This window comes from Lethenteron reissneri, chromosome 33 (genome assembly GCF_015708825.2).
Source record: "Lethenteron reissneri isolate LAM-NWPU_2019-01 chromosome 33, ASM1570882v1, whole genome shotgun sequence".
Taxonomy (NCBI): Eukaryota; Metazoa; Chordata; class Hyperoartia; order Petromyzontiformes; family Petromyzontidae; genus Lethenteron; species Lethenteron reissneri.
The window spans coordinates 1,751,049-1,764,138 of record NC_083811.1 but is presented as its reverse complement, the minus strand read 5'-3'; the positions used below and the strand labels follow the sequence as shown (position 1 = coordinate 1,764,138).

General features: G+C 53.8%; 1 protein-coding gene across 7 annotated transcripts in view; it reads left to right on the top strand.

Moving 5' to 3' along the window:
* LOC133350184 (transcriptional enhancer factor TEF-1-like) overlaps nt 1-10,251 on the top strand; it is an 84,779-nt gene extending 74,528 nt beyond the window's left edge. For all 7 annotated transcript variants that reach the window (XM_061564274.1, XM_061564271.1, XM_061564273.1 and 4 more), the window contains 4 exons: nt 1,436-1,609; nt 2,132-2,272; nt 3,126-3,278; nt 4,011-10,251. In XM_061564274.1, the coding sequence (XP_061420258.1) occupies nt 1,436-1,609; nt 2,132-2,272; nt 3,126-3,278; nt 4,011-4,124 (582 nt within the window). In that variant the 3' untranslated portion in view covers nt 4,125-10,251. The remainder of the gene's footprint in view (nt 1-1,435; nt 1,610-2,131; nt 2,273-3,125; nt 3,279-4,010) is intronic.
* The last annotated feature ends 2,839 nt before the right edge of the window (nt 10,252-13,090 follow it).

The following is a 13,090-nucleotide window of genomic DNA, read 5'->3' as shown; positions in this document are numbered from 1 at the left end:
AGTCGGGGGGGCAAGGAGTTATGCGAGCGATGTGGAGTCCCTCGCTCCCGACATCTGGACGAGAACCCCGCCCCCGCCTGCCCCCCCCCCCTTCTCCTCCACCCGCGTCTTTAAAGGCAAAAAAATTGGCCTCTTTGTGCCTGAACGGGGGGGGGGGGGGGTGGGAATATAAATATACACGCCCGCGGTGTGCCGCTCTGATTGGCCAACACAAAGAGCCGAGGGGAATTATCCACGGGGTGGGGGGGGGGTGGAAATCCCTCGTTTGTAGCTTCCCGCTGCACGTGTGTGCATGCGTGCACCTAGCCTGGCACACTGGGGAGCGGTAGTGTAGCGTGTAGCGTAGCGGCTAGCGCGCCACGCTTCGAACCCGGCGGCCCCAACCAACACCAGTGACGGATTTGATCTGAAACTGGTCCTGGGCCTCCCCTAAGTCGACTCGGCCTCGATTGAGTACCTGGGGAGACAAAGGCGTCCGGGCGTGGTGCTGGCCACCCACCCTCTCGTGTGCTGTTCCGGCCTTAATAGGTGCTACTCGCTTACATCACTTGCCCCAAACAACCTGTTAAGGTTATACTCGAGGATCTGTGTCTCTGCACCTAGCCTGGCACAAAGCGCCTTGGTGATGTCACCGCTGTTGTGTGCGAATTCCTCCTCCTTCCTCCTCCTCCACCCTCCACCACCTCTTCCTCCTCCTGCTGCTGCTGTGACCCCCATCTTTCACGTGCGTTGTGTGTGAGCGATTGCTGTGGAGAGGCTTCTTGTTGAGGGTGGTGAGTGGTGTAAGGGTGGAGGTGAGGAGGAAACGGGTGAGTGGGTGAGCTGAGTGGGGGTGGGTGAAGGGGGTGATGAGGCACGTGGGCGAGTGGGGGTTGAGTGAGTAGGGTGAGCGTTGGGGAGGGGGCGAGTGAGCTGATCGTCGTGAGCATTTGATCTTGAAAACTTACCGGGGCGAGCTGCAACAACAATGACTATGAACACTGCTAGATGCTCCTACGCGTCTTCACTTTCCTGGTCGGGTGGTGGAGGGTCTTACGACACAAACATGGGCAGACCGTTACGATGTGGTGTCCGACACAAAGAAATACGAATTAAATTCTACTAACATGATTTGTGTATAATGTCGGTTTTTTTTGGGTTAGATCGCGTAAATATTAACGTGTCGTTAGTTACTGGCGAAACGTCGTTCTCCGATGGTAAATGTTGTGGCGGCGTGCTGTACTAGCAACGAATTGGCACGTTCTGTTTACGTGACAAACCTGACGAATTGGCTGTGTAGGGCAGTGGACGGGTTTAACGACACGTTCATATATTTCGGCGAGCTAACCCCAAGAAACGTTGTATCGTGGACGATATTGGTCGCGAAAGCCTGCTACGACGTGTTAAATTGATCTGTGTGTTTGCTCTCACCCCTTGCCCCCCCCCCCCCGCCCAGTACAACAAGCACCTGTTCGTCCACATCGGCCAGTCGAGCCCCTCGCACGGGGACCCGCTGCTCGAGGCCGTGGACGTGCGCCAGATCTACGACAAGTTCCCCGAGAAGAAGGGGGGCCTCAAGGAGATGTACGACCGGGGCCCCCAGAGCGCCTTCTTCCTCGTCAAGTTCTGGGTGAGTTGGGGGGTGGGGGTCAGTGGGGGGGTGGGGGGTCAAGTTCTGGGTGAGTGGTGGGGTCAAGTTCTCTGAGTGTGGGGTGGTCGGTGGGTGGTCAATTTCTGGGCGATCGTGGTGGGATGGTGGTGATCGTGGTGGTGTGATGATGATTGATGGTGGTGATCATGGTGGTGTGACGATGATTGACGGTGGTGATCGTGGTGGTGTGACGATGATTGACGGTGGTGATCGTGGTGGTGTGACGATGATTGATGGTGGTGATCTGGTGGTGTGATGATTGATGGTGGTGATCGTGGTGGTGTGATGATGATTGATGGTGGTGATCGTGGTGGTGTGACGATGATTGACGGTGGTGATCGTGGTGGTGTGGCGGCGATTGACGGTGGCGATGGTGGTGGCGTGATGACGATTGACGGTCGACGACGATCGTGGTGTGATGCTGACGATCGTGTTGGCACGACGACGACGACGATGATGGATGGTGGCGATCATCGTGGTGGTGGTGGTGGCGGCGTGCAGGCCGACCTGAACACGAGCACGCAAGATGACACGGGTGCCTTCTACGGCGTGACGAGCCAGTACGAGAGCGCAGACAACATGACCATCACCTGCTCCACCAAAGTGTGCTCCTTCGGCAAGCAGGTGGTGGAGAAGGTGGAGGTGAGGACTGGTGGAGGACGGCCGCCTCCGGGTTGACCGATCCAGGAGGCCAGAGTTGACGGAAGAAGTTGGCTTATTGCGGAAGGAAGCTATTCGGAACGTTTGCCCCGATACGTCGATTCGCATTCGCCACGCTGCAAACGCGGCCCCCATCTACTCGAGCCTCCGTAATCCCCCCCCCCACGCTCCCTCCCTCCCCTACGAATCCCTCCCCCCACTCGACCCTGAGCCCAGTGAACGCGGGGAGCTATCGCCCCCTCGTGGCTTAAAGGGAAGAGCCGCACAAAGTCTCGCGTGGGGACGAATCGAGTTTGCGCATGATCATGATGATGGCAGTGGCAGCCACGTGGCTCAGGAGCTGGATGCCAATGTCGAGGTGCTGCTGCTGCTGGCCACGACGAGAGAGGGCTGCAGCAGAGAGAGAGTTCATGTCGCAGCTCCTCCTGCGTTGAAGGAGCCCAGCCCATAGTGGGTGGGTTCGCTGTGCCGTCCGTAGCTTGGGTTGCATGGCCACAGTCGCACTCCTGTGATTTGTCTTCTATGTGTCTCGTCTCTTCGCGTCTCGCTCTATGCCTGAATGTCTCCGTGTATATGCTTGGACGTTGAGGAAGCGGGGTGGGTGAGGAGGCTGGATGTATGTTGAACTTCTTTCGCACCGTACGTAGCCAACCTTGCTAATCAGAGGTGCGCGGGACCAGCCGCAGCCGCCCCAGGGGGGGGGGGGGGGGCGGATAGTGCTGCAGGCTCTTACTGCAGCCAAAGCATCTCCCCCTGCTGAGTTCCACGCACAAATCTCCCATGTGTGTGTCCCCCCCCACGCCACCCCCCCCCCCCCACGTGTCCCCGCACACAGACGGAGTACGCGCGCTTTGAGAACGGCCGCTTTGTGTTCCGTATCCACCGCTCCCCGATGTGCGAGTACATGATCAACTTCATCCACAAGCTCAAGCACCTGCCCGAGAAGTACATGATGAACAGCGTGCTGGAGAACTTCACCATCCTGCAGGTGCGCCCCTTCCAGCCCTCACACTCTGGTGCTGACACCACCAGCCTTGACACTACCACTACTAGCCCTGTCACTACCAGCCTTGACACCACCACTACCAGCCTTGACACCACCACTACCAGTCCTGTCACTACCACTACCAGCCCTGTCACTACCAGCCTTGACACTACCACTACTAGCCCTGTCACTACCAGCCTTGACACTACCACTACCAGCCCTGTCACTACCAGCCTTGACACCACCACTACCAGCCTTGACACCACCACTACCAGCCCTGTCACTACCACTACCAGCGCTGTCACTACCAGCCCTGTCACCACCACTACCAGCCCTGTCACTACCACTACCAGCCCTGTCACTACCACTACCAGCCCTGTCACTACCACTACCAGCGCTGTCACTACCAGCCCTGTCACCACCACTACCAGCCCTGTCACTACCACCACACTCGCTATAGCTGCAGCAGTCGCCCTAACCCTGTCAATTGTACATCCCTGCGTGTGTTAGCTGCCAAAACGAAAGGTAACGCCACGCCAACCTTGGTGGCGGAGTTCTTTGGTGATCTGGCTGGGACCACCGACTCACTACCACAGTCCCAGTTCACCCACAGTGGCGGGGCAGGCCGAGGACACAGATTTCGAACCGACGATCTCAGCGTCTCTCTTGACGATGATCGTGATTGGGATGATGACGATGATGATGACGACAACGACGATGTGTATCGTGGTGCAGGTGGTGACGAACAGAGACACCCAGGAGACGCTACTGTGCGTCGCCTACGTCTTCGAGGTGTCCACGAGCGAACACGGGGCACAGCATCACATCTACCGCCTCGTCAAGGACTGATGGACCACCGCCATCATCGCTCGCCCACCCCCCCCCCGTACTCCCCCCCCCCCTACACCTGCACCTGCAAGGACTCTCCCTGCTCCAGCACGTGGTCAGAGCGCTCGGGAGAGTCCACCTCGCAGCGAAGACGAGGGGGGTTATCCCTGGAGTCAAGCGGTCAAGTATCTGACGGGGAAGGGGGTCTTAGGGTGGCTGTCGTGTACGGAGGCCGAACTTTTTAGCCAGAATTTAAAGATTGCATTTTTATTATTGTTCTTATTGTTTATTTTATTGTTATTTTTTTTGTAAAACGCAAATGCCAATAAGGTGTCAAATTTACTTGGACAAGCAAAGTTGCTCGTAGATTTAACACGTACGTACGTGCACGAGTTAACACGTACGTGCGTGCAAGAGACAAAGATCCCCGTATAGCCTTTAACAGGCTACTTGGGCAAGTGCTGTTTGCCTATTAAGGCCAAGCACAGCAGACGAGGGGTGGGTGATCAGCACCCACGGCCCGGCCGCCTTTGTCTCTCGAGTGGTGATGTTTACACATCGCACCAGGTACTTATTTGAGGCTGAGCCGACCTACGGGAGGCCCAGGACCGCTTCAGATATCAAGCCGCGAATCGAACTCGGGGCGCTGGGTTAGTAGCGCGGTGCGCTAACCACTACACCACCGCTCCCCACAAAAAACAAGCGCACACATACGCGCACATTCACACGCACACACACGTATGTTAAACTTCCTTCGCACCGTACGTAGCCAACCGTGCTAATTGTAGTCAACCAGTCAGTGGTACCCCTTTATGCTTGTGTGGATGTGACCGTGTGTGCGTGTATGAGTTCCTCCAGCGGGCAAGGCTGCGTTGGCGGGGTCATGTAGTCCACATGCTAATCGGAGTTGCGGAGTAAGAAAAGCAAACTCGTACCCGTGGCACCTGGGTCTGCCCCGTGACCTCCTGTCGGCGAGCATCCAACACTTCACGTGGCCTCGGAGTGCACCTGGCCTGGCACAAGCGCCATGGTGACGTCGCCGCCACTTAGTGGCGAATGGTGGCTGTTTGTTTGCATTATGGCTGCAGGTATTGTGGTCTATGCAAACATGACTCCTTGTAAAAAGGTGTCAGTTTTGTTGCCAGATAGAAGGGTAAAAAATCAATTATCATGGTGGCTGTTGTTTTTACTGAGCGGGAAGCGGTAGTGCAGTGGCTTGCGCAGCACTGCGCTACGAACCTGGCCACCCAAGTTCGACTCCCGCTCACGGCCGACGCCGGCTGTTATGTACGTGCGTGTGTGTGCGTGTGTGCGTGTGTGCGTGTGCATGTGTGTGCTCGAATCCAGCCCTACCTTGCCCTATCGAACACTTCTTGCCAATTCGTACTTTCCTCCTCCCCCCCCCCCCCCCACTGAGTCTCTTTTTATCTGGAGGGTCCTCCCGCCACGTGACCTTTGGCCCAACGTTCTGTTGTCAAACGAGACGTTTCAATTCCGCGCAGTGTGGACGGACACCGGAGAATCCGGGGGGGGGGGGGGGGTTGTGCTCACGCTTCCCGCCTGCCCGGACAGCCGCCTCGCTCGCAGGCCCAGCGAATGTTTGGAGTTTTATTTTAGAATCTCCGCGTGATCCACCAACCCTTGCCTTTCGGAGCGCCGAGTCGGACGCAGGCGTGCAGAGCAACCACGGCCACCGCCAACCACCCCTGGAAGCACAAACTGATGCATTCCCCATTGGGGTTAAAAAGTTGCGACTGAAGTGGATGTAACTACGTAGGTACAACTAAGTTGACGTGACTCGGTTGATTCAACCGAGATCACGCGGGTAGAGTTCAATGCGACATAACCTGGTACAATTAAGTTGCCGTGACTCGGTTGATTCAACCGAGATCACGCGGGGAGGGTTGAATGCGACTTAATCCGGTACAACTAAGTTGACGCGACTCCGTTGAGGAGTTCCGTGTGGCCGGTGCCTTCGTGCGCAGTGCCCCGGGGGAACTCAATGCCACATGGTGCCCTCAGGGCCAGTCCAATCCTCTTGAGACCTCCCCCCCCCCCCCCAGCACAGGTGAACTTACCTGCCGATCACCCCCGCCAAACCCTTTCCTAATGGATTCGCCCATGACAAAATATGGCGAGCAGAGGCCGTGGCCCGGCGCTCAGCCAATCCACACACGCGCCTTACCGCCATGTGAGCCAATCAACGCCGAGCACGACCACTGGCCCTAACCCTCACCGCGTTTTACTTGTTGATGTTTAACACAGCGCCAGAGGTCGCCTCTATTTAACACAGTGCCAGAGCTCGCCTCTATTTAACACAGTGCCCGAAGATGCCTCTAACGCAGTGCCCAGAGTGTGTGTGTGTGTTCTTGCTCCAATGTTACGAGACGGTACAAAGTACCGTGTGTGTGTGTTTGCGTGAACGCAGCGGTGCCCGGTTGCCCCCTCTATTTAACACGGTGATCTGTGTCGCCTATTCCTCAACCTGCATCTCCCCGACTCGCGGAGACTCAACTCACTGCAGTGACCACATCGTGGTCGCTCCCGCACCGCCCGCGTGCACACCACACGCACAAAGATAAAGACAAAGATCCCCCGTATAGCCTTAACAGACTGTAGGGGCAAGTGCTGTTAGCGAGCACCTACGAAGGCCGGAACGGTACACGAACGAGGGGGTGGGTGGCCAGCACCACGCCCGACCGCCTTTGTCTCCCCAGTGGCGATGTTTACACACTGCACCAGGTACTCATTTAAGGCTGAGTCGACCTAGGGGAGGCCCAGGACCGGTTCAGATAATCGTCACTGGTGTTAGCCGTGAGCGGGTATCGAACCCGGGTCGCCAGGTTCATAGCGCAGCGCGCTAACCGCTACACACCGCTCCTCAAACACACCAATACACACACGCACCAATACACACACCCACACACACCACACGCGCACACACACACCAACACACACACCACACGCGCACACACACCAACACACACACCACACGCGCACACACACACCAACACACACACCACACGCGCGCACGCGTCCGTCCCACCCAACACGCAGCCGCATCGTGCCAAACCGCCTCTCCAACAACACAACAGCACAACAGCACAACAACAGCACAACAACAACACAACAACAACAACACAACAGCACAACAACAACACAAAAGCACTCACCCCCCCGCCGTGCCGTGCGACGGACTCCAGAAATCAGAAGTTTTACCTCCCACCGAGTGAGAAGCCCAATGAGCTGAGACGCTTCTTGTTTTTCTTCTTCTCCGTCCAAGTGCGACGAGGCCGGCAGTACAACATCGAAGCACGCCACGGTGGCCTGTGCATCGCTTCTCTTGCCTTGGCCACGACATTGCCAGCGTATCCTCCACTGGGGACAGACACCCGAGCTCAGATACCAACATCCCTTGAGCGTTCGATCTGTTGCTGAGCTTCCTTCGTGCACCGCACGTGGCCAGCCGTGCTCCGAGGTGGTGCTGAGTTCTATCCGCACTGCGTGACAGCGCAATTACCCCCCCCCCCCCCCCACCGTCTACCGGTCTCGCACGGCATGCTGATTCGACTCTTTAACTGTCTTTAACACGGCGGCACTGCGTATTCAACGCGGAGTGTGCGTGTGTTTTAGCATCATTCTCGAATACAGCACGTCTCTTTAACATCACGTGCTTGGTGACGCTGATGCGTTGGCAGTGGGTGCACAAGCACAGTTAACAAGCTCAATACGTGAGAAAAAAACACAATAGGTGACGTTTTGGGAAATGGCCCTTCGCAGGTCACAAACTTGTTTTTATTGACGAATACGTCGAGTGTGTACCTCTGTCACGTCGTGTGTCCCTCGTCACCGTTGACACGAAGCACGCGTCCTCCCTCCACGGTGGCTAGGAGATGTTAACTACCTCGCCTGGTACGCAGGAGGACGTGGGTTCTATCCCGACCCAGACGATGCCTGCTGCTGCTGTATATTTGGAGTTTGCGGTGTCTCTCTCCCCCAGTGGTCGCGTGGATTTTTCTCCGGGTCCTCCGGTTTTTCCCTCCACATTTAGAATCAACATCACGCGTTTATTTGCCAACTCGGATAAATGTGCTCACGGTGTTGATAAGCCACTTCGTTGAGCTATCATTTGTGAAAGCCAGTTCGCTTCTGAAAAATAATTATATAGCTCAGTGGGATTTATCTGAGAAACAAATGAGGATTGTATCGCCCACTCCACACACGAAGACGACACAAAGACAAAGATGCCCCGTATCGCCTTAACAGACTGGAGGGACTCCACACTCAAAGTGCCCGTTTCTCGCACGCGCGCGCCGCGAATCTTGCCAAAAGTGCGCTTTAGCGCCCGTCGAGTAGATAGATTATGATGGTGATGATGATGGTGATGATGATAATGACAACGATTATGATGTTGACGATGATGGTAACGATTATCGTAACGATGATGACGATATTGATGATGATGATGATGACGATAACGGTACACATGGGCGCTTGGAACAATGTTCGCGAAGTAGATATACACACACACAGGTACACTTCGTGTGTTTGCAGATGTGCCTTTGCTAGTCAGGCTATTTGACGATGATCAAGTCACTCCTAAATGGGGGGGCGGCGGGGGGGTTTGGGGGGCACTTAGTTAATTGATTAATTAACCCCGCGGTATCATCACGACGGTGATGATGTTTTATTTTAATTATTATATATACAGAGAGAGAGAGGTTGAAAGGTAATAGAATATTAATGGTTTTTCTAAAAAGCGTTTGATTTCCTTCAAACAGACGAGCTCGCGTGTGTTGTTATACATTACATTTACGTGGTGTTAATATCATGTCACTTGTTATTATTCTACCATTATTACGATTGCTATTTTAATTGTTATTATTATTCTAAGGTGGTGAATTTTTTTAAAACAAATATATAAATCGGTTATGCGGTAGAAGCGCCTGCAAGAGGAATTCAGAATCGAGTTGCAAACGTATCTCTCTCTCTCTCATTTTTTTGTAATAAAATATGGAAAAACGAAACTTAAAAAATATATAAATTGAAAAAAACATAAATAACCCTACAGTATATATATATATCTGCATCTTGGTTGACGACCGTTTCGTTTTTATCTTCAAGGAAACCTCGTAACCCCCCCCACCCACCAACAATATCTATATTAAAATAAACAGTTGTTATCATTCATAATTGGGTTCATTTTGGGGGTCACGTATCGCAAGTGTACAATGTTCATTTCAAACACGAGCCTCCACCACCCGACGCAGCCAATCGAGCCAAGCTGTTTCCCACTCGATAATGTGCCGAGTTACTTGGACATTTCATCAAAAACCAGAGGAAGATTCAATCTTGATTTGAAGCTTTCGTGACGACTGCAAGAATCCATGCTCTTCGGTAAGTCACGTACGTGAAGTCACGTACGTGAAGTCACGTACGTGAAGTCACGTACGTGAAGTCACGTACGTGAAGTCACGTACGTGAAGTCACGTACGTGAAGTCACGTACGTGAAGTCACGTACGTGAAGTCACGTACGTGAAGTCACGTACGTGACTTTACCGAAAGAACCAAAGAGTACAGAGGAAGATTGTTGAGAAGTCCCAAACAAAAAATCCGGACATTTATACGAATAACAATCACATAAAAGATACACAAAAAAAAGTATTCATTATTATTATTATACGAACCAAGTTTCGCTGGAGATGCTCACATCCCGGCATCGTCAGTTGTTGACGGAGCCCTCGGCTGTCCGCGTCGGGTGGCGGAGGGCTCTCAGCCTCGTCACTGACGCTGTACCTCCAACCCCGAAGTCACGTGGGTTGCCAATCGTGGTGGTGAATGCCGTGCGTCCAGAAGCAACTGCTCTCCAGTCGCGTACTCGCAGTGGTGACGTCGTGCGTGAAGAGACCAAGCTAAAGCCAACAGGTTCCCAAGCAGCTGAAGGTCCCCCCTTCCCCTTCCCTCCCCCCTTTAGTCATGAATCAAATATCAGCTCGAATTGAACAAAGTCTTAAGAAAGGGAACGGCTAATTAACATGCGAGCGAATTCATCTCTTTCGTACCAGTCGTGTCTGTATCGCTCCGAAAAAATCGTAAACTAATCGTGTTCGCGTTAGCAGTGGCGACACGAATACAATTAGTGATTTTTTTTAAAGTCAACACGTTCCGTATTACTGACACCACTGTGTGACATTGAACGTTATATAATAGGCGACAGTTTGGGCACTGGCCCTTCATCATTGTATGTGCTGTTTAGAAGGGTCATTGCCCGAAACGTCGCCCCTATTATACATTTTGAGGCCACGGTGTTATTAACGGATACATGTACTTGTTTTGCATCTCTCTCCTCGACTCTGTGTCCGTGTCTCTTGCCTTACAATCTCTCCTCGTCTCCGCATCTTATCTAACGTTTGTTTCGGTCATCTCAACCGCGAGCCACGGTCGATCCATCCACTGCTAGGTTAAGGCCTGCCCGAAATGTATGTACGTTGGACTTCTTTCACGCCGTACGTCGCCAACCGTGCTAATCGGAGGTGCGGGGGAAGGACAACAAACCACGCACAACTTAAAGCAGCTCCAAACAAATTAGTTTTCAATCTCGATTTAAAAGTGCATAACTCCACTAACGTCCTAATATCGGAAGGATTTAAAATCCATCACGACAAACTATCATAATCGTGCCATGTAAAATAATAATCCCATAAATCACCTCCACACTCAGAGATCATAAAGTCGAAAGGGGGTCCCCCCCCGCCTCCCTTAGCCCCTCCCGCTCCGGAATCGGCACCACCACTGTGACGTACCGTCCCACGTGACAGTGGAGCTTCGGTCACGTGCCATGACTGCATCCCCCCCCACCCCCTGTGTTTTTATTTCAATGCCAGCCTCGCGTCGCCCGGCTTGCGACTGTCGCCGTCGATGTTGTCATGGACTTTTCACAACGATGATCGATCGATACTGCGATCGGGGTGCACCCATCGACAGATTGCGTTCCGAAAGAAACCGCCGGATTTTGGTGACGTTCTTGTTCGTTACGCAAATCGCATGCAAATGATATGCAGAACGAGTCGGCCCACGTGACGTTACGGCGAACGAATCGAACAAAAACAAAACCCGAGAAACGCTACGAACGAGACGGAGAACAACCGAGGCGGGGGATAGTCGATTATTTAAATGCGAGGATTAATCGAATCGCTGGAAGGAGTTGAGTTTTGGGGGTGGGGGGTGCTGGATAGGCGACCCGTTGTTTGCAACGTCCTCGCAGCCGCCCTCGTCCCCCACTCTCTCGGTCGCGCAAAGTCACGCGAAAGTCTCTCCCCGTGTGCGATCTCTCTTTGGCGACCCTCAAGAGACGTGGCGAAGGGGGGGGGGCACGCGGGTCTCCGCTGCTGAGCCGCTTCCCGCAACCCCGGGCGCGATGGGGCGGCCCAAGTCCCAAACGCCGCTCTCGAAGGCCGCGCGCAATTTGCTTGAATCGCCCAAGGGCGTCACGACGGCTTTGTCCCAGACGCGTCTGAGCGAGCGGTTGCGCGCAGCCACTCGCTCAGACGATCGCGCCTGGCGCTGCAGGGTGCGGTGCAGTGGTTGGTCCCCGGCGAGCGGTTGCGCAACCACTCGCTCCTGCCATTGTTCTCACGGGCACGGTCGTCACGTGGTTTCGCACTCGATGTTGCACGCGACAACGATGATGATGACGACACACTGACAAACAAAGCGACGTCGTTTTACAAAACGCCACCAAGCTGGTCGCTACTTTTGACGCTCGAGTCGAATCGAGTCCGTCTCTTGACTGCGACCCAAACCGGTTGCGACGCGCAACCGCTCGCAACCAGTTGCGCAGACGCGTCCACACATGTAAAGCGAGTCGGGTGTGCGTGCGTGCGACCAAAAGTTGCACGCAACTTATCGCTCAGGACGTTGACCCGGGTTTAGAGAGAGAGGTGTTTGTGTTATTTGGTGCTGCAGGGATGCAGTGGAGTGGTTGGTCCCCAGTGCCTTTTGAAGGGGGCCGGGTAAAGTCGCCCAGTGCTTAATTTCAGCCAGAACGCGGTTCCTAGAATTGTATTTTTCAGCAGCAGCAGCAGCAGCGAATGTGTCTATCCATCCATGCCTGCATGCATTTGATTGCTACAAAACCTGTCCCAATGTTAGTAATACATAGGATACACAGTTATATAGGATTATCATGAGTAGGCGTACCTTGTACTTTCAAGTGAGTGGTAGTGCCTTACGCCGATACATCCTTACTGCAGACCTGTGGCGGGCTTAAGCAGCGTTCGGGAAGAAGAAACAACTTTATATGTCGAGTGAGAAATTAAGCGCTGTAAAAAAATACTATGGAGATTATATATGTGTGTGTGAGTGTGTGCGTGTACACGTGGCGCTCTTCGCTCGATCCCGTGACTGTGTTGACGCGTTACCAGCGACGGCTCCCATCTGTGCTCAAGCTCAAGAGAACTTGTCACGGTAACAAACAAAAAAACCCCTCACGTTACAGTCGCTGTGTGCCAATCCACTGCTGGATGGTCGAGGGGCCTCTTCTTCCCCTCCCACCCCCCACCACCCACGCTGTTGTGAGTCGTGGCGCGGGGTTTTTTTCGTGTTAAATTGCATTTAACCATACTTCACCACGCTGCTCCGGTGCCGAGCGAGCACGAGGTGCGGGAGTTGGATTTCGTCTGCACGCTGACGGCAGCCTCTGCATCGTTCGCAGTTTAGTTTGATTCGCGGCAGCACAAAGAAAGAGAGAGAGATGAGAGAGAAGCGACGTGGGATCTGGCCAGATTGGTTTTCTTTCTGGGCTCGGGCGAGCGGGAGGCGCGTCGCTGTGGGGGTTTCTTTTTTTTAATAAAGAAAAAAAAAAGTATAAATAAATAAATATAACACGAGGCCTTGGTGAATTTAGGTCACACGACGAATAACAGCATCAGCAGCAGATAAAGATCCCCTTCCGTGGAGCCTTCAACAGACCGTTGCTGTGCCACGT